This window comes from Ochotona curzoniae, unplaced genomic scaffold, assembly GCF_017591425.1.
Source record: "Ochotona curzoniae isolate NIBS_2020 unplaced genomic scaffold, NIBS_Ocur_1.0 contig_4501, whole genome shotgun sequence".
In the NCBI taxonomy this organism is placed as follows: Eukaryota; Metazoa; Chordata; class Mammalia; order Lagomorpha; family Ochotonidae; genus Ochotona; species Ochotona curzoniae.
Genome location: NW_024466307.1, coordinates 17,748,571 through 17,769,408, shown reverse-complemented (window position 1 = coordinate 17,769,408; position 20,838 = coordinate 17,748,571). Strand labels below are relative to the sequence as shown.

Here is a 20,838-nt window from a genome sequence, read left to right as displayed (position 1 = left end):
TTTTAGAAACCTCTTCACAGAGGAAAAAGTGAGTATATTCCCTGGATAGAAGACATCTGTAAAACTCTTTACACAATGATCTACATCCGCCAGTCACACTACTAGATCACAAGGATGCAACCGTCAGTGAGAACTAATGAACTCTGAGTGCTGGTAGAAAAAAATGGATATTCCTAAAAAAATGAAAACCACAACTTAGTAAGATGTGCATTTATAATTCCATGTAACTAACACCTCTTTGATATTTCAGGATTGGTATTTAGACATGGAGCTGCAGCATGTAGTAATTTTTCTCTTAATACTTTTACATAAGAATTACATATTTAAGAAACACTAGAACAATGGCTGGCATTGTGCTTGTAGCAGGTAAACGCCACTGCCTGTGGCACCCTCATCCTGTGTGAGCACCCACTTGGGTCCTGGATGCTTTACTTCTGATCCATGTCCTTGCTGAGGGCCTGGGAATGCAGCATAGCTCAGCCCTAGAACCCAAGTGGGAAACTCAGAAACAGCTCCTGGCTTCTAGCTTTGTCCTGGCTGTTATGGGGAGTGAACCAGCAGATGAAAGATCTCTCTCCATCTCTTCCTCTCTTTCTCTCTGTAATTTTGCCTTTCAATTAAATAAAAATTTTTAAAAATTAAAAAAAAAACAGGAAAAAAAAAAAAGAAAAACACTGGGGTATGGAACATAAACTAAGGACATTGTACTACAGGATCATTAAATAATGAAGTCGTAACTTCAGATCAGTATCAAATATTTTCTAATTACCTTTATGTTAAACTTAGGCTGAGAATTCATAAACTTAAAAAGCTGCTCATAATTCTTGAGCTGTGCATCCCACTCTGCATATTCAGAGAAACGAAAATCGTCTCCCAGGGGGACCAGGAGTACTTTAGTGCGGTAAAGCTTCGACTTCTTTCGGTACTGATCTAGAAGCATCCAAGCCCTGTAAAAGAAGACAGGAAAATATGAAGGGAGGGAGACATGCCCCTGGTATACCAGTTGTGCTAACCACACCACGTTGTGTCCAACTTGGTTTTATATTGTTGTCAAACACTTTGATAGGGCTTTTACACCACCATAGTCTTCATGATTTCGTGACAAGTCCAAAGTCTATGAGTAAAGTTGAACATCTTTCCATTTAATGAATTATTCCTTATACACCTTGCCTACTTTCCTACTGGACTCCAGTGTTGTTTTTTTTTTTTTCCTTTTATTTGTTGAACTGTAGTAGAGCCATTAGACCTTTGACTCTAACATAAATGTAAAATGTTATCTTGAAAAATAAATAGATGTTCAGTTGACAAAATGAAATACAAATATGTATATTGAAGGAAGTTGTGTTTCATTTAAATTTCAGATTGATATGACTTACAGGGAAGTTTTTCTTTCAAACTTTCGCAAATTCTCCATTTATAAATTCATAAATTCTTATCAGAGGGAAAAACCCACTGTTTTTTTTTTTTTTTAAGAGGATCACCCTATGACAAATACAGCAGCTGGTCCATCAATACTGCCACAGGGTTATTCGGGTACCAAATCGCAGAGAACAAACCTGTGGTAGCCCATGTTTTTAAATCATTTCCTTCAAGAAGCCAATGAGAATTCTCATCAGTATTTGAAATGTGTATTTAAAATATGCAGTTCCCTTTCCTTTAACATGCCTTTTTCTTTTTTAATGTAACACTTCCATAGTCTTATTAAATATAGAAAAGGTATACTTTGGCTTTTTTTTTTAAAACATTTTTTATTCTTATTTTCCATTATACATTTCTGCTTGTTTCCTTCCTTCCCCATCTCCCCTGTGCATTTACATCCTGTTTTTACAACACAGTCACAATCGCAACATTCTGACACTGTAGGTGTAGGCAATGAGAGAGAATCCAGTATCTTACTGGCAAGGCATGGTTCATGGTTTCATTGAGGGCCTTCTTTAATTTAGCAGTAGAGATACAGACGAGTTAGTCTTTGTTTCTTTTAAAGCAAACAGAAAACGAATAAATCCTAGTCTGAAATATGTTTAAGCATGATATTTCCTTTTCTAAAGAATGAAAGCCAATGTACACATTCAGATCTGCCATCAGTAACCTCAAGAGTTGTCACGTGGTCCTTTTCAAAGCTGATCCCCAGGGAGGGGTCAGGAGTTGAGTTAGCAATACTGGTTCCTTCCTCTGTGAGTGCTAATCTGCCACACTAAAGGCCAGCTACGCACAATGTGCCGATGTGATGGAATGGCTTTTATAGTTTATATCCTCATCTTCTGCAGAAATCCGGCGAGGAAATGCTGATGTGGGACAATTTTGAGGAAGTATTTAGTACAAATAAAGAGGCAGAGCTCATGAAAGGGAAACCATGCACGTATACTCAGAGTGATCCAGTGCTCATCAAATCAAGGTCTAAGGCTGATTCGGGGGGAAGATATCTAACTTGGCTAGGAGGAGGCTGATTAAAACACTCACAGTCCATATCAGCTGTTAAGCATCGGCTTCCGGCTCCTGCCCATAACTTCTTGCTAATGCAGACTCTGGAAGGTAGACATGACAGCTCTGCTCAGGTATGTGGGAAACCTCGAATAAGTTCTTACTTCTCAGCTTCAGCTTCAGCCGCCTCCCAGATCACGGGAGCATTTGGTGAATGATCAGAGAAAAAGAATTGTCTGTCTCTCAAACAAAAATTAAATATTTCTCAGCACCAAAGACATGTTTTAACTATCACGCCAATTTGCATTCCAACGAATATCCCGATTCACAATAGAAAAACTTAGGAAAGTGACTGCAAGAACATTCACCATGGAAGAGGGCATTTCATAAAAATTATGAAGAAACTTTCAACTAAGCTTAGAATTTCAGAGTCTTCTTAGAGTCTCTGAGACTGCTTTTGCAAATATTAAATCTTCACCATAACTGAATAGCTTGGCGAGCACAGTATAACCTTAGAGCTCTTACTGATATAAAGCATGCTCATATAACATAAAACGTTCCATCTTCTGAGGTTAGCATTTAGCACAGCACTTGGCCTTTACTAGTGAGTTACTGCCACTCCACATTTACTGAAAACAACTTTAGGTTGTAAGAAGCACATAAGGAAGTAGATAAGCCACGCAGAAACAGATCAAAAGGAGTAAGAGTAAGACCGTATCCCAAGCATAAATACAGGATACACTAGGACTGAGTGTCCCACGGAGTCCTTCAGGTACTGGATCAATAAAGGTTTGCTTGATACACCACAGCTTGTGTATCTATATGCAAAACACACGTGGGGAAAACACAAACATGCGGCATGCCTGTGACACGTGGCATTCCTCCTAAGTTCTCAAGGATCTGCCCAGAAAGTCAATACTTGGGAAAGCCAAGGGAACCAACCTACACCACCTGGCTTACAGTGCAGGTTCCCAAACTACGTGGAGAACCAAGGATGAACAAACCGACCGACATTATGTTTGAAGACGTGCAATCTGTCCTTCACTTACTCTACCAGTTGCAAAATGTCTACTCAACTCCAAGAAAGAAACAACAAAAACCACGCACATCAAATTTTACTACATTCAGTGGAAGAATACAAATTAAAATACTAGATGGGGAATACAAACTATATGAAAATGCTATTTCTTTACTGCCAAAATTCAGGGGCCTGCTGAACTGGACACATAACAAAATGTCATCAGAATGTACATTTGACCTGGAGTTAAGATGCCAGTTCAGAGAATCTGAATCATGAGATAATGGAATCATGGAACCTCAAGAGTGCCTGGGATCCCGTAGCTAACAACACCGATACAGACTCTGGGGTACAGTGGTAGTCAGGGAGACCTGGATGGGGTCTTCAGCTTCTGGCTTTGCCTTCAGCCCAATCCCAGTGATTGCAAGCATCTGGGATGAATTTTCTCTCTCTCTCTCTCTCTCTCTCTCTCTCTCTCTCTCTATATATATATATATATATATATATATATATATCCCTATCTGTAGCACACTGTGCCTCTCAAATAAATTATAACAAAAACAGCAAAAAACATGTAACCTCTTCTCTCATAGTTAAATCTTCAGGGTGTTAAAAAGCTGAAAAGCACCATGAAGCTATAATGTCCATGTTTGACCTCCACTCATCACAGGTTTAAAAACAGATGCCATCTGAAGAAGTAGGAACTGGTAGAGTTCAATTTTGAAGACTAAAAAGAGGGAGGGGGAAAAAAAAAAGGCCTATGTAAGTATTATACAAAGCCACACATCTGCATGCGCTCAAGTACTCAAAAACCTTTTAGAACCATCTGGCCAGTTCTGGGAACTGGAGGGGGCAGTCCTCACAGGGTCAGAAGACATAGCAAAGAGATTGCACAATATAGTTTTTCTCCCCCCAAAGCATTTCCAACAGGCACTCTCAGTAATGCCCAAAAAGAAGGGAAAAGAAGTGCACAATACACAGGGGTACCCTGGAACGATCCGCCAGGACACGTGCTAACATCAACACATGCTAACTTCGAGCAGACAAGAGCAGGTAAATACTTGTAAACATTACAGGTGCTTGCCCAAGGTGGCAGGTCAGGGTCCTCACCCCATCTGTTCCTTTGTACCACACCTTTCACTGCTCAGCACATGGCCTGACGGCCTACAGAGCCTCACGCTCCAGGGCAGGCTGCACTCAGCTTCCCCCTGGTTCTCACTGCAGAGAAAACTGACTTCAGGAAGTTGTTCAGAACTACTCTGAAAGTCATGTTTTGGTAAACGGGTTTTGCAGCTGCCAGAAGGTCTTGGTGCTAGTAGACTTCTGCGTGTCCCACTGGGAGACGTTCACACTGGAGTATCTCCTTGGGATCACAAGGATTCACTCAAAATGGTGGGGGAGGGATATCTTCCTTATATAGGTTTCTAAAAATGACTCCTTGTACTTCTGTATAAGGGATTTGATAATGCAAAGATCATAAAGAAACTCAAAAGGCTATATTATTTTCCTAGCAGAGTTCAATGTTTTGCTATTACAACACTATGCTGTATTCTGGTGCTTAAACGTCCCTAATTGTTAAGAGAAGAAATCAAGCTTTAAGAGAATCAAAATGAGAAGCTATAGGTAACATGGCTTAATGAGTTGCTTCCGTCATTAGCACAATTTTCTTCTAAAGCAATGATTCATTCCTTTGATTTTTTTTTTACTTAGATGTATTTAAGTATAAATACTCCTAATTAAAGTTTTCTGTAAGTCAAAAACATGAGAAAGATGCAAAGATGTTATTTCATCAGAGCTGAGCAGCATCCGTGGTTACTGAAATAGTTATTAAGGGAACAGATAATTACCCTCTTGATGTGTTCCATTTCAATAAATGTGTTTTGTAGTTGAGTTGCTTTTCCTACCAATTTGTACAGTGGGGACCACGAGTTTTATTGTCAACAAAGTATATGAAATCAATCAAACACAGTAGAAGCTTTTATAATGAAGGCAAAGCAGATGACAATAATAGCATTTTATAGGTTATTCACTGCATATCGATCTAACATTGTTCACTTCTCATTACCTTATAACACATAAAAGATACAGACAAGGCCCTGGTATTTCCAAGTTGCTTTAGCTCTGGTTAGAAGGAAATACCTCAATGAAAGGTAAAGGTGGCTACCGAAGTCCATATATACAGCAACCGACAACTGAGTAGCTACTTCGTTCAAGATGTTCTTATGAAATACATATTCATACCTGCTTTGGACATTTGCACGAGTAATTGGTTCTGGAGCTACTCCCCAGGGACAAGCGTATCTTCCTCCAGGAAGCCGATAAAAATCAAACTGACAGCATATTTTAGGATCAGGTCCGCAGGTGTGAGGGATGTCATAGCTGTAGAAGGGCATCATGTGGCAAAAAATATCTGTGTCGGATCCCAGATCTAAAATAAAAAAGCCAACAGACACACCTGCATTTATAAAATGTGTTGCCTCAGAAACTGTTCATAATGCCATTACTTCAATCACGTATAACACAGGCTCTCCTCTAAGTCATCGGCCCCTTTAACTATTGGTTCACACGGCCCAGTACCACTCTGCAGCCATATTTTCCAGTCTCTACCTCTTGTACCTAATAACACTGGAGACGCCAAGGCATGTAAACCAGCACCACAACTGACTCATCCCAGGTCATGGTCACATCCATCCATTCATCCCTACCTCGGGTAGCAGGGCACAGTGAGAGAGACCTGGATCTCAGCAAAGACAGAGGGGAGGTAAGGAAAAGAGGGAGCTGGAAGAACATGGGAAGAAGGTAGAACAGAGACTCATAAAACTCCAGGCGAATTTCCATTTCCTTCTCGCAGTCCGGAGAGGACATGCCTGTAATCTCTCCTGAGGTTCACCAAGAATGAGTCAAGAGAAATTACACCAAGAGAGGAGCACAAAGGGGGAAAAAAGTCATTGTTGTCAAACAAAACATGATGTGCAAATTAAGCACCTGCTTCCTGATGCAGAACTATTTTTCATCAAAACCTCAAGTCAGCCTGGTTTGAAACCACTACCTGGGATGGAGACCACTAAGGCTGAGTGAGACTCGAGGACTCCACAAGCAGGTAGCAGCGTGGACCTGAGTAAGTATGATCCTAAGCTTTGGATACCCGCCCCCTTGCTTAGGCATAGATTTCCAATTTCTAGCAATGGCTAAGTATTGCTTTTCTATCAGAGAAACCAAAGAAAGGCAAAAAAAGCAACACTTGGCATTAAAAAAAAAAAAAGAACTGCTTCATTTTGTACCAGAACACAAGGAAAAGCTCCACACCATTAGAAAATGCTTTTTTCCCAAAGCAGCATGGTCACATCTACCAGGTAAGTTCTAAAATGTACCATGTTTACCTGCTTAGTTTCAACAATTTCAAACTATCAGAATCTGTGTGTTTCTGAACTCTCAGCTGCCGCACTGCATCACGCAAGGGTAACAGCAAAGATGGAGGATGCCGCACCTCGCGATGCGCACACAGGCGGCCACCGGCTGCAACTCCGACGGCAGCTGCTTCTTCCTCTCTCCTATGGATCAAGAACGGACACTCTTCCACGTCTCAGCCCCTCCCACTTGGTGACCTGTGTTACCTGCTGCGCTTATACCTGTGTCTCATCAAATTAGACCACAATTTCCTTAAAGGCGAAAATAGTTTCTACATTTCTTCCTAGCACAGTATTTTGCAGATAAAAAAATACTCTTTTTTGATTGATATTTGCAGTCAATTTGCACGCAGTTTTTAAGCAGGGCTTCTTCAAATCAACAACCCTTTGTTGTTGTCATTAATAAGCATCTCTACGTTTGGTCAGACTGAACAGGATATAAATCTACTAGAAGTTCATATTTTTTGTACAGGTTTAATTTTCCACTGTTAAAAAAAAGGGGGGGGGGAACACAGCTAATTGTTTTCCTTATTGAAAACCAACAAATCATAAGAAAGTTCATGTCCAGATTTTCTGAACATTTGAGGGGTCTACATCACATAGGAAAACAAGCATGAGACAATGTAATTTCTCAATATCATTTTAGCAGCAAAACTATTTTTTTTTTCAAATGAAAACTTTCCAGAGAACTCAATGCCAGAGTTAAGTCTGGGCTATATAGAAAAATTCAGATCTCTGCTCCATTCCTGCTATTTGTAAGACTTTCCAGCCTCACACAATTAAGCTTTGATTTTCACCATAAAGAGCAATAAAAATAGGAGCTAACTTTTAAAGGATAGATACAGAGATTAACTGAGTGGATAGAAAGCAAGTAACACCTGGTCCACACTGAGGACTCAAGAAATAAATAATGGAGATTGACAAATGCAAACGCCTCCTAAAGGGCCAAAATTTCATTTTTTCTCCCTGCAAAAAAGTGCTGCATGGCACTGTCTATGGACATTCCTGGTGTCTACAAACACAGCACACGCACAGTTGACAGAGACAGCATGCGGCCTGTTCCAGGAGACATGTCAGAGTCTTTGAAAAGGCAATTTTTTTTCAAGATGCAAGCACAAGGGACAGCATGAAGGGACACAGACCAGTAGGAGACAAATCACAGCATTCTGGTTTTAGCGCATGCTCCATTTTGTCATAAAACACGTATTTAGACACACAGGTGGAAGTGCAGTTGAAACAGCCATTGAGATGCCAGCTGCTCCTACCAGAAGGCCTGAACTCAAGCCCTGCCTCTGCTTTCCATGTTAACGTCACACTAACACAAATCCTTGAAGGCAGCAGACATGACTCCAGTACCTGGTCCTGAGTCCCTGCCACTCCTACGGGAGACCCAGACTGAGCTCTGGGCTTGTGACCCACACGCAAAGCATTGTAGGCCTTGAGGGAGTGGACAATTTCTGTGTGTCTCTACTAAATAAAAACGTGTTTTTGAAAAACAGAACCAAGTGAAAGCATTACTCGCACAAGGCTCACTTCTTATATGTATTTACTTCCTTCAGGCCTGCAAGAGTCTACGATGCTCCACAAACATCCGCATCAGTGCTCAAAAGCATCTTGAACCAAACACACTGGAAAAACAACGGGGGACACCATCACACAACTGGATCTTCAAGACCGACACTCTGAACAGCCGCCATGTCATGAGTTCACAACCCTTGTGGAACAACATCAAGGTCAAGTGGATTTCAGCTCTCATCAAATTCTACATACCCCAGTTCTGTCTCCAAAAAAACTCCAACGTTTTTTGTCTTGAAAAGTGTCTTTTCACTACATAATGTATCCTCTGGATGAGCATGTGTGAAAACCCTGCACGTTTCAGAAGGTAGGCCATTGTCGGGGAATGTCCAAAAGGATCCACAGCCCAGCCAGACCGAGGCTTCACTCCTATCGAAAAAGGAAGTAAGTAAGCGTTACGTTTTTTGTTTTTTACTGATAAAGAAAAGTCACCACACATTGACACCATCAAACCTCCATGATCATTCTGGTCGGAAGACAAAGCACCTGCTCAACACCACACTTTGCCAGACGCAAAGCTGGACTCCCCATCCATAGAGCACAGTCAGACAGAACAGAAACACTCTGATAGTGAGCAGCTCCCATGCAGCCATCAGAGAAACAAGCAGGCGTGAGGCCCTGCCCTCAGCAATCTCACAATCCTGACACCCAGGCAGGTGGATTGCCCAGGAAGTCACCTATAGCTGATAAATAAGCCTGATTCATTTCAATTGATACTTTCTAATCCTAACCCTACCCATTGCTGAATGCCTCCTATACCTCAGACCATTCCTAAGTCATCCTATTGTACAAAGACAGAACTGGCCAAAACAATTGCTTACTATTTTTCATTAAATCTTCAAGAACACTTTTTGGCTGATGCCCTCTCTTTATGGCTCATTTCAGTTTTAGCCACTGATCAAAGCTGTATCTTAATTTCATAGAGAACAGAATGTACCAAAAAAATTATAGATGTGCAGGTTAGAATTAATGAGCTAAGATTATTCATCTAACATATAAATCTTATCTTTCAGTATTTATAGTTCTCTAATAAGGTTTCTGCTTCTAATCACATAAATTACATTGCTGTGTGAATTTCTTTTTCCATTCAACCATCTGTCTGACAGCTTTCATGTGCCTAAGATCTAAGCCTTAAAGTCACAAAAATCAGTTAAGCCTGATCTTGTCTAGTTGTAGAGGTGATAAATCCAATGCAAGCATGCTTCCAAAAGTTGGTAGAAAAGGAATTAAAAGCTGGCTTTGGTGCAAAAAATTTTTAAATCATACATGGGTTTTCAAAAGGTTCATGGAAAATCTTCATAATGAATAAATTATGTGTGAATTTAGAAAACATGTGTACCAAAACAAACCCAGCACGTAGTTCCATTTTCCATGAACTGCTCATAGCAATTCTGTAACACAAAGCAATACCAAAAGAAGAAAACCAGAAGGCAGGAAACAGACGGGAAACTAGAAGAGACCAGGAGGAAAACACAGGACTCATGGCCAAGAATACGTGGCCAAAACTGACCACGTAAGATCGGTACATTTCACATATATAATCAATCTCCAACTACTGTAAAGAAGCACTGACCCCCGTTTACTCGTTTTGATTTTTTACTTTTGAGGTATGGATTCAACAATTCTGAAACTACGTTTCATTTATTCTTAAAACTATACAAATAGCAATATTTTTCACCACAAAAGTATCCACAATTATGCAGAAACAGAAAACTGGAATGTCTTCTAAGATATTACTCTACAACATGATATATCAGTACTAACATAATGTTTAGTGCATTGCAGAAATAAAGATACATACATTCTCACATACACATATTTTCCAGCTCAGTGCACCTTTAATAAAGGATCTAGTCCAAGTAAATATCTTAGGCCAAGTAAATACACCTTAGCTCTGTATCTTGGCTTCTGAATACTATTATTATCAAAAATAAACAAGAAATTCTGTTTTGGAGAAGAGACATCAGGAAGGTATAATATATACCTAGAATATATTCTCATTGTTTTCAAATATGAATTTGTTTATTTAAAAGTCAGAAGGAAAAAGAGAGAGCAAGATCTTCCATCTGCTGTTTTAGTGCCCTGACGAGTAAAACAGCCAGCGCTGGACCAGATCAAAGCCAGGAGCCAGGAGCTTCTTCTGGTCTCTCCCATGAGTAGCCAAATTCCACATGAGCAGCACGGAGCCAAGCAAGTGGGCCATCCTCCACTGCTTTTCCCAGGCCATCAGCAAAGAGATGGATTGGAAGTAGGGCAGTCAGGACTGGATTGGCATCCATACGGGATGCTGGTGTCATAGGTGGTGGCTTAATTCTGCTGGCCTAAAATATATTCTTTTTGATACAATTTAGTTGGCCCTGGGCTCTCCCCTCCCCTCCCTTTTGTTCTCCCCTCCAGGTTCATAATGTGTGTCCTTCGTGAATTTTCCCAAGTCCATCATGTTTCCACTGGAGTGTCTCCCAATCATATAGAAGACTGTCGTTCCGCTGTGGGTTCATTCTTATATCTTGGGACACTAATGTGGGTACAGCAAGGATTAGATCTTTGTTGTTTATGGGCAGTACCAATAACAGTAATAAAGGTGCCACTGACCATCTCAGCTGATTATAAACAATCAGCCTCATATGGATGGTTGATTAAAAATGATGCTTTCTTATTACCTTACATTAAGTACATATTATCTCTAATAGTAATTAAAATAAATAATGGTACACACAATTGTTATTTTACACTGTAAATAAATAAACTTCTGAAAACAAATGTGAGTTTCTGGTGTTATTTTTTCTGGTAAGTTATAAATTTATGTTTTGGATATATCAATTGATTAGGAAGAAATGTTTAGCATTATTAAAAAAAACTTCCTAAAAAAAGGCCCCCTTTATGGATCTGGTATTTTAACCATAAGTTCTTTTAAAACACCCATGCATTCCATGGGATATGGCATGATGGCTCAACTGGCAGGGAGAGAAGACGTAGGAACTCAATTCCCTTTCTTCCTTTGAGTAAACAGCAAATTATCTTCAAAGTCAAGGATTCAGCTCTGGGGGATGAATACCCACGGCACCCTGGCGTTGGAGAGCGGCAAGAAGCTAAGGGAACGACCACACAGACCTGCCAGACGCCATCACAGACCTCCCTTCAAAGAAGCATGTGATAGGGGCCCACACGGTGGCTCAATGAGCTGATCCTCTGCCTGAAAGCACTGGCATCTCATATGGGCTGCTCCACTTCCCATCCAGCTCCCTGCCTGTGGCCTGGGAAAGCAGTGGAAGAGGGGCCTGACTTTGTGACTTTGGAACAGCTCAATTGCAGTGACTGCCACCATTTGACAAGTGAACCTGTCAGTGGAGGATTTTGCCTCTCCTCTGTGTAAATCCTTCCAATAAAAATAAATACATCTCAAAAAAATAAAGATGCAACCCAATTCATTATATCAAGTAACAGACACTAATAGATAATTCATATGCCTGGAACTTATGTAAAAAGAAAATCAATCTCATTTGTGCAAATAGATTTGAAAGTCATAAGCAAAAAAAAAAAAAAAAGGACAAATGGAACTGAGTAACACCAAAACCAAAAGGAATTTATCCAGCACTTAGTGACATTCTCATTGAGCAAACTGCTCATCACATCTACAGAACAAATTAGAAAAACCACATCTTGTTAATTGATACCCTAGAGAAAACCCAGCACTCAGTATCTAGGGCTAATTGAAAAATACTAAAAAGAACAGCAATTTCCCCAACACAGGAATTTAGACACATAATAAATTATTAGAATAGTTAACCAATTTTCTTAAAAATATAGAAGGCAAATATGGCCATTAGCAGATGTCACTATGTATAGAATAATTCAATAAAACAACAGGTATATGATCGGAATGTGGAATACAGTAAAAAGGTGAGACAATTTTTTATTTTTAAGATATTAGCACATACTTAAAGAATAGGAATCATGTAAAAATTAGTTTAGAATTACAGAAAACATTTTGGCTTCCATTTTAAAATTTTTTTATATTGAATTTTTTAAATTTTACGGTACAATTCTGTGGAATCTGGGATTTCCCCCAAACTCCCACCCCCCAACTGATTTTCCCCATGCTGTTACAACAATACAGTCCTTCATATGGGTCATGACTCCATCAGTCTGCTATTTAAGGTTTCTTTTTTTCATACATACTTACACATAAAAAAAGATTTTTTATTTTTTCTATATGTACTTACACATAAAAATTGAAAACTTCATTAGACACATCACTAAAAATCAAATAGACAAATAAAACCACAAGCAGAATAACAGTAATAAAACATTTATACAAATGTGCATCATAAAGTTACTTTGGTACAAAAATTTAGAATCCATGCACAAAGGGATTTAAAAAAAAACATGAAAAAATGTCCTATGAAGAAAACTCCACAGATACCAAATTTTGGAAATATCAAAGATTTCATATTTGGAACACGTACAAAAAAAGTGCACCTGAAAAATAAAAGGCAATCTCACTGGTAAGAAAGGGCAAAAGAATCTTCAAAACAGTAAACAACGCAGGCCAATAAGGCCGAGGAAAGAATGCAACATCATTAGTCTCAAAAAGTATAAGTTGAAACAACAATGAAAAATCACTATTCCACACTGGAATGATTTCAACAATAAGAACTGACACCATCACGTGTTGGCAAGAATGTGGAACAATCAAATTCTAATTCGTTGTTGGTGAAATATAAAATAGTACAATCACTTTAAAATCTTTCCAAGTTCCCATACAAGTAGCTCTCCTACGGCCCCGAAATCCTACCTCTCATCCACACATGAGTATAGTAGTATTACTGACGGTAGCCAAAAGCAGCACCAAGGTAAGCGTCATATCTGCTATGGAATTCTTCCCTGCACAGGCCAGCTACCTGCAATTTCCTCTCAATGCCTCCAATTATAATAACCCCAACACTACAGTAATAGGGAAAGGGAAAAAATATATAGCCAGTGTGTGAAAAGGCTAATGAATGCTGAAGTTTGATGAAGGATCCATGCAGTTTTCTACAATATTACTACAACTTTTTGCTGAATTCCAAATTACTTCGAGAAGCAAATGAGAGAAACAAAATGATATCATTGCGAGAGACTTTAAAAGTTGTACCATAAAGTATCAAAAAGAAAAAAATTCAACTAAAATAATGGTAGATTTGCCATAAAGAAAATACAAAATCTTACTGAGATGTGCAACATCTTAAAGAGTTACATTCACATGATAAAATGCTGTATTAGATTATCACAACGATTTGACTCAATCCTAAGTTGCTACGAATTACAGCGGACATCCTATTTTATTAGGCCAGCATCCTCATCCCTGATTCTCATGGGAACAGAATTAGTTACTTCCGGGGCCCCAGTCACACTGTGCAGGTGCAACTGGTGATGTCATCTCCACCAGGATCATCTGTGCCAAAATGCCAATGCTTCATAGAGATTTCAGCTTCTGTTCCTCTGGATACAAAACTGGCTAAAGTATTAAGGAAAGTCCCTTCGCCTGCTTGCTGGACCAGGAAAAATGAGGGTGGCCCAGAACCATTGTACTCAATATGTGGGAAAAGCCAGGGAACAAACTGAGGCAAAAATCAGTACAGCCTAGACAGCACAATGTCCCTTAGATGCAGTCTTCCTAAAGCCGCCATTGTTTTGGAATTCCCAAGGACAGAATATATTTTTTTTCTTTTTGGCTAAAACTAATAAACATCTACATGCTATTGATCAAGAGTCTTAATTAATATATAACTAAAATTCCCCCAGAGAAAAGTTCTAAAATGAACCAATCAATAAAAAAAAAATAAACAAGGTAACTTAATGATCCCAAAAGTGACTCCTATACATCTAAGTAAGTAATTTTATATCAGAGATATCATATATTAGTGAAGTATAAGTTATTCAACAATAATGAGTACTAGAGAAAATCAGTCTTTCAAAAATTAAATGGAGGCTCATGTCACATTTCCTAAATTAGTTGCTTAAAATTTCCCATGTGTAGAGAAAACATCAATACGTACCTACATGCTTTTCCAGCCACTGGTTTCCTTCAATTAGTTGGTCAATCATGGCAAAGTAATGAGAAGTAGCTTCATCAGTCATAACCCAGCCACCTGTCACCATTTCAAGTTGGCCATTTTCTAGTAAACTGGGGAAAAAAAGTCATGAACAAATATAACTTCAAAAAAAAATCCAGAACATCATAAACACTTAGGATTTTAAACAAAGCCAACCTATTTATACTAGTTGTTATAAAACTTTTGCTAACCAGGTACATCTCCCGCATAACCTAAAAGATTCTTGATATGTGTGTAGACACATGTGATTAACTGACTTAAGAATCTTAGAGTTCTAAGCTAGTGCATTTCTGAGTACATGCCTGAATGTCTACCAGAAGACAATCATTTCAAAGACAATACTTCTTCCATCATAAAAAAAAAATCATTATTACAAAGTCAATCCTGCAAACAAGGAAAAGTTATTACTAACACCAGTAAATACCATAGGAACCATGAAATACACAAAAAAACGCTCAAGACCGATGCTCCAGACTCAATTAAAAGGTAGGCTCCAGAGTTGATGTTGCATCACTGATTAAAAATCTCCTAACATTCCCATTGTTTGCCTGTGAGTTATTCCTTGGACATAACGCCACCCCCAAGGTAAAAAGATCAGCAGTCTAAATAAAACTCAACCAGTAGGCGAAGATATTCTCATTGAGCAGGAAAACAAGTAATAACGTGTTATTAAAGGTTTTTAAGATGTCATAATACAAAAATCAGGAATTTAAGCAAATATCTTAAGTGTCACAGATTCATCAGTCTGCAACAAGATGGCTTGGCCAACACCATCAAAGCTCAGAAAAGCAGCCTTAGGGACGGGTGTCAGCGCCTGCAGGAATAGAACAGCCAACCAACCAAACACATTTGCTGGAAGTGGACCAAAGGCACAAAGCATAAACACTTTCACAAACGGCAAAGTACCACCAGCAGTAACACATCGGATTTATTTAAACATATGTATAGCCATATAATTCATGAACAAATGACACAAATCCAAATAAATACGTGCTTGCATAAAACCAAATGAATTCAATCTGTATTTTCATGGGAGCATCAACTAAAAGTTTCACATAGAGAAAATGATGACTCATTAGATTATCTTGGTCAGATCTCACACTCCCTCAGGGCTAAAATCAGTAACCCATAAAAAAGAAATATGGGAATTTATAAATAGCACATTTCTTTAAGAACATAACCGAATCCAAGGGTATCCTCCCCACTCCTGCTGCCAGTGGGCCTTTGCTCACACATCTTTCTGCAGACTGCCCGTTTCAACCACACTGTGGAGACCACAGACTGCACCTGCCCCTTATGGCCAACAGCTTGGCGGCCAGAGATGTGAGGATGCTTTGCGGTTTCATGTGTGACCAACAGACATCAACCTCCTTTTCTCAATACTCCAATAAATCTTTTTTGGAAAACTTCGAGCATAAGTTGGTCAAAGACAAATGCTTTGCTGGTCCTAAATTTAAAAAAAAAAAAAGGGGGGGGGGGAGAACTGGGTAGCTCATCTGGCTAAGCCTCCACATCTTAGCACTGCGATCCCATATGGAGGCTGGTTTGTGTCCTGGTTGCTCCAGTTCCCATCCAGCTCCCTGCTTGTGGCCTGGGAAAGCAGTGGAGGACAGCCCAGAGCCTTGGAACCCTGCACCCACATGGGAGACCTGGAAGAAGCTCCTGGCTCCTGGCTTCAGACTGGCATGCAGTTCTGGTTATTGCAGCCATTCGGGGAGTAGAGCAGCAGATGGAAGGTCTTTCTGTCTCTTTTTCTCTCTGTAAATCTGCTTTTAAAAAAAATAAATAAATCTTTTTTTTTAAAAAAAAGGGGGCACTACATACTAAGAAAACAGTATAAATGGGGGAAATCATGACAGCAATGGCATTTTTCATTTTTGTATCAGTTTGCTTTTGATGCGTGTTCTTAAAGGAACCATGATTTGCTCTCAACCAAGCAACCAATGTAATGCGTGTTATACAGCAACTGATTTTCCTAGCCCCACTGTGATAACTCATCCTTCCTACTCCTAAAACACCTGAGATGTTCCCTTGATTATACACTGAGATCCTCTCCAAATAGAAGTTATTTAAAGATCATCCAATCTCTTAATTTGGAGGAGGCACAGAAAGCCTCCCACCTGCTACATTGCTTTCCAGAATTTTCCCTCCCATTTCTTCTGTTCTTCTCTCCTACTCCAGCTAGGCCCAGCGGTCCTTGAGTCCCACTTCACACGGAGCTCACCCAGAGAAGTCTTCACGAGTGCCTAAGCTAACACAACACATCCACATTCTTCTCCTTCCACAGCCTTTGGCACAGACCAGAATTCCTTTACTTCCCACTGGCACAGAAGCTCCAAGACAGCAGGGGACAGTACCCGCTGCTTTCCTCATGCACACATGCTCAGCGCTGAGAGGCTTGCCTGGCACAGAATGTACATAAACACTCAAAAACATTTCAGTTGTCCAGGTGAGATGTGATCTGATCTAAAACATGGCAGCAGGGAGACATGTGGAAAAGCAGAGAGAAGGTGTTTCAGGAAAATCTATTGGTGGGAATTGGGATATGGCTAGGTAAAAGAAAAGATGGAAGCAAGGGTGACTTGTCCTCACATTGCATGAGTCAAGTGTAGTGGGGGGTGTCCACCCACAGACAGTAGACCAGACGTCACACGTAAAGTCACTTCACTGGAATGAATAGGTGTTAATAGGCACAGTTATTTTCTGATAGTGGAACATTCAGAAGAAACTGTAGAAAAGAAAGCATAGTAAAGGAACTAATAAAAACACGCATGCTTTAAGATGATCAAAACCAAGATGAAACAAAAAAAAGGATTAGTTATCAAAAGCAAAGGCAAAAACCAGACAGAAACACAATATAGGAGAGAACAGTGGTGATAAGGCGAGTCAAGGGTGGGAAACGCAGGGTTTAGACTCCAGCAGTGACACCAGATCCCAAATCAGAGTGTCTGGGTTCAACTCCCAGCTCTGCTCCTGCTGACACGCACCCTAGCAGGCAGCCAAGTCTAGCAGGTTGGGCCCTGCAACCCACGTGGGAGATTCAGGTTGAGTTTGGAGCTCCAGGCTTCTAGGAGCAACGTACCAGGAAACACAAAAATCTCAATCTCTTTTTGCCTTTCTTTTTTCTTTCTATTTTATTTATTCCATGACACAGTTTAATAGTCAAAGCCCCCTAATTTTGATTTCATCAAGATGTGTTTAGATAAACAATAAATCCATGAACGTACAACCTCATAAATTCTAGCGAAGGGCCATCAGGAGCGGCCTGTCCCTTCAGATGACGAAGGACTAAAAAGCTATCCCAATAGCAACTTAGACAGCTCAGTGGGTCAGAGGGCAAAGAAGCAGATTGCTAAATATTTACATTACGAAAATAGCCAAGAAACTAGTGGTGACAGGATGAGTTATTACTGCCCGGATACTTTTATTTTTTCAGTTCCAATCAGGATGATTGAAAATGAGCTCTGAAGAAAAATCTCAGACGTTATGCCATGGAAGCCAAGGACCTCATATTTGAGAATAGCAATACTGACATATGTTTTTCACAATTAGGTGAAAACAGGCCTAAGCAAAGTGTTGAAAATAGCCACTGGAAGGAGCAATGGGAGAGAGAGACAGTAGCATACAGGGTGGGAATCAGCAGGGGACAATCGCCCATCCCCATTCCACTGAAACGCCTGTTCCTCCTGAGGCTGCAGTCCACTGGGAACCAGAAGACACTCGTGCCCAAAGCGTCTGCTTTCCTACAACCTATTTAACGTGTTAGGAAGAAACCCCTGCTACAGGGCCATCCCACCCCCAAAACCAGAAACAAAACAACAACAGCACTAAAAAAACAAAAACACACCGAAACTTCAAAACCCCAAGAAATCTCACAAGCACATAAATCTTTGCTGCCTTCTAGAATGCACGTGATTTGTACTTAAGAAGTATCTGAACAATGACCCAAAATCAGGTAAGCTACTGACCTACTTACCTGAGACGCACAGCGCTGATCGCCACTTGGTGATAACTACAGACCTTAAGACTGAAGCCCTAGAGCAAACAACGCAACAGGAAATACCTGAGATGCTTATAAGCATGAACACAAAAGTCATTCTCGTCCTGCAGAAATAGATCACACACTTCAAGTTGTTACTGTCAGTGGCAAGACAAAACTAAAACACATTTTAACTCTGTGTGTAAAACCTTACTAATTTAGAGATTTCAAGGAAAATACACTTAAGTATGTATGCACACATGTATAAGCTCAAGGGGGGAAAGGTGACCCAGCAGCAAGGCAAGCACTTGCAAGTCTTTCTATTCACACAGTGTTTAAGAAAAGCACCGAGTGAACTATTTCTGTGACAGGCAGGGGAACACAAAAATCAAAAAGGATGTGCCCACTCCTTCCCTTCCACCCTCTCTCTGGTTCCCAGCAAACTTTCTGTATGAACCCCGCTTGCTGCTTCCTAACAAACATGAGCACTAGAGGCAAAACAGAAAAGGCAGAAAAGGAAATCTATGCGCACAATGGCAATGGGGTCATCATCAAGTTTATGGAAAATGCATATGATGAAGCACTACTCAAAGATTCAAAACTTCTTGCAGAAAACAAACATGTTTCCATTCCATTTCTTCATAAACACTCTGATGCACCCTCAAGTGTATATATATATATATATATGTATGTATATAAGCGTATATATATGTGTGTGCACGTGCGCATCCAAGTCCAGAAATTAGGAAGCAAGATATCAACCTATATTTAACAATGCTTCAGTTTCACTTCTTTCAGTGGAGTGCTGACTTGCAACTACTGCCAAAGACATTAACGTACTTCCATATTTCACTTCAGTACTGGAGAATCTGGTTGAAAAAAAAAAAAAAAGCTAAGGAGATGACCAGTTAAAATTGGGCTAAGCACGCCCATCACTGCGCAGGCTGCCTACCAGGCAGTTTGCACATCAGATCTAACGCGAAGCACAGGCAGCTGCACATCGCCCTAAGTGGCGCCTTCCCCCGGGAGGCGTCTCAGCCCCTGGGAATGCGGGCACATGCAGAGGGGTATGCACTCAGAGAGCTTTTCTCCCTAATGGGGAAATTGTTACAGACAACTTAGCGGCAAACAATGCATCATTTAGCAAGCTTCAAAGAATCACAAATTAATCTCACAAGAGAAAATGAGCTGAATTTGTAATCACACATCTGGGGAAACATGAAATAATACAAGATGACGTACGGGGTTTCATTCATTAAATTAAAAAAAAAAAGTAAGTTCAATGGAAAATTCAGAAAGGTGGACGTTCTCAAAGAACCAATTCATACCCAAAAGACATTTGTTCATCAGATTCTCGGATTCATTTTCCTTTCACGAGGAATATATATAAAGATGAAGTTTGGCTTAAAACGCTTCACATATACACTGCAGAAATCTGTCTCATAGTTTTAATGGTTTTGTGATGCCTACACTGAGAGACGTGGTATAACCGGAAAAAGAGAACGGGTAACCTCCCATCATTTCTCCCTCACTCTAAGCCCGCTGCAGCCCCTCTTGCAGCCCCTCCCCGCAGCTTGCCCTTGCTGTTCTCTGCAAACCAGAGTTCCTGCAACTAGTATCTGCCGCGTAGTTAGCAACCAGCACACTCCACCCAAACCCCACCTAAGTCACTAGGCTTCACAAAAGCCCGAGCTTTTCTTCTATAGTGCTTAAAATAAAATGTAATTTCCATACCCATGTTCTCTGCTCAGTTCCCTCCACGAGACTGTTAAGAGGCAGAGGGCAAGGATGCGTCCTGCGTTTGGTTCATTACTGCACACTTGGGGTCCCGACTGCATGAAAAGGGTTCCAACAATGTGAAGACAAAGATAAAGAATACAAAGCAGTGACGTGTGTGTGACTGCTCCTTCTCGATCGGCTAGTTCTAAGTCACCCTTCGGAGATCTGCTCCCAGGACAACCACTTGCTCTGGCAAGCTTTCTCATGTCCACTTCTTGCTTCCACAGAGGAAAACACTGCACTGTTTAAGCGTGGATCTTCCCACGCTTCCCTGAGTCCTGGGATCCAGTCAGCCCTGCTCGCCTCCTGCATCCCTGAGAGTCACACAATAAATATTTGTTGAATGAGCAGCAGGATAAACAACACGAGGCTTCTGAGATGAGGCGATATTGCCATGGAATCTTGAGAAATGAGTAGGACTGAACCTACCTGGTGCACAGAAGGGAAAACAGACAAAGCAAACAGACCCCAAGCTAAGCACAGGGGCCAATTCCAAAGGAAGAAGAAAAAAAAACCTGAGTGTGAGGACATCCACATGGCTCCACAGCTCAGGGCAGAGCGAGA

At 40.3% G+C, this 20,838-nt stretch overlaps 1 protein-coding gene across 2 annotated transcripts in view; it reads right to left on the bottom strand.

Annotated features, from left to right (window-relative positions):
• MAN2A1 (mannosidase alpha class 2A member 1) overlaps nucleotides 1-20,838 on the bottom strand; it is a 144,021-nt gene that overhangs the window by 78,023 nt on the left and 45,160 nt on the right. For both annotated transcript variants that reach the window (XM_040986138.1, XM_040986139.1), the window contains exons 5-8: nucleotides 14,460-14,587; nucleotides 8,617-8,790; nucleotides 5,681-5,867; nucleotides 770-947 (exon numbers count right to left, since the gene is read on the bottom strand). In XM_040986138.1, the coding sequence (XP_040842072.1) occupies nucleotides 770-947; nucleotides 5,681-5,867; nucleotides 8,617-8,790; nucleotides 14,460-14,587 (667 nt within the window). The remainder of the gene's footprint in view (nucleotides 1-769; nucleotides 948-5,680; nucleotides 5,868-8,616; nucleotides 8,791-14,459; nucleotides 14,588-20,838) is intronic.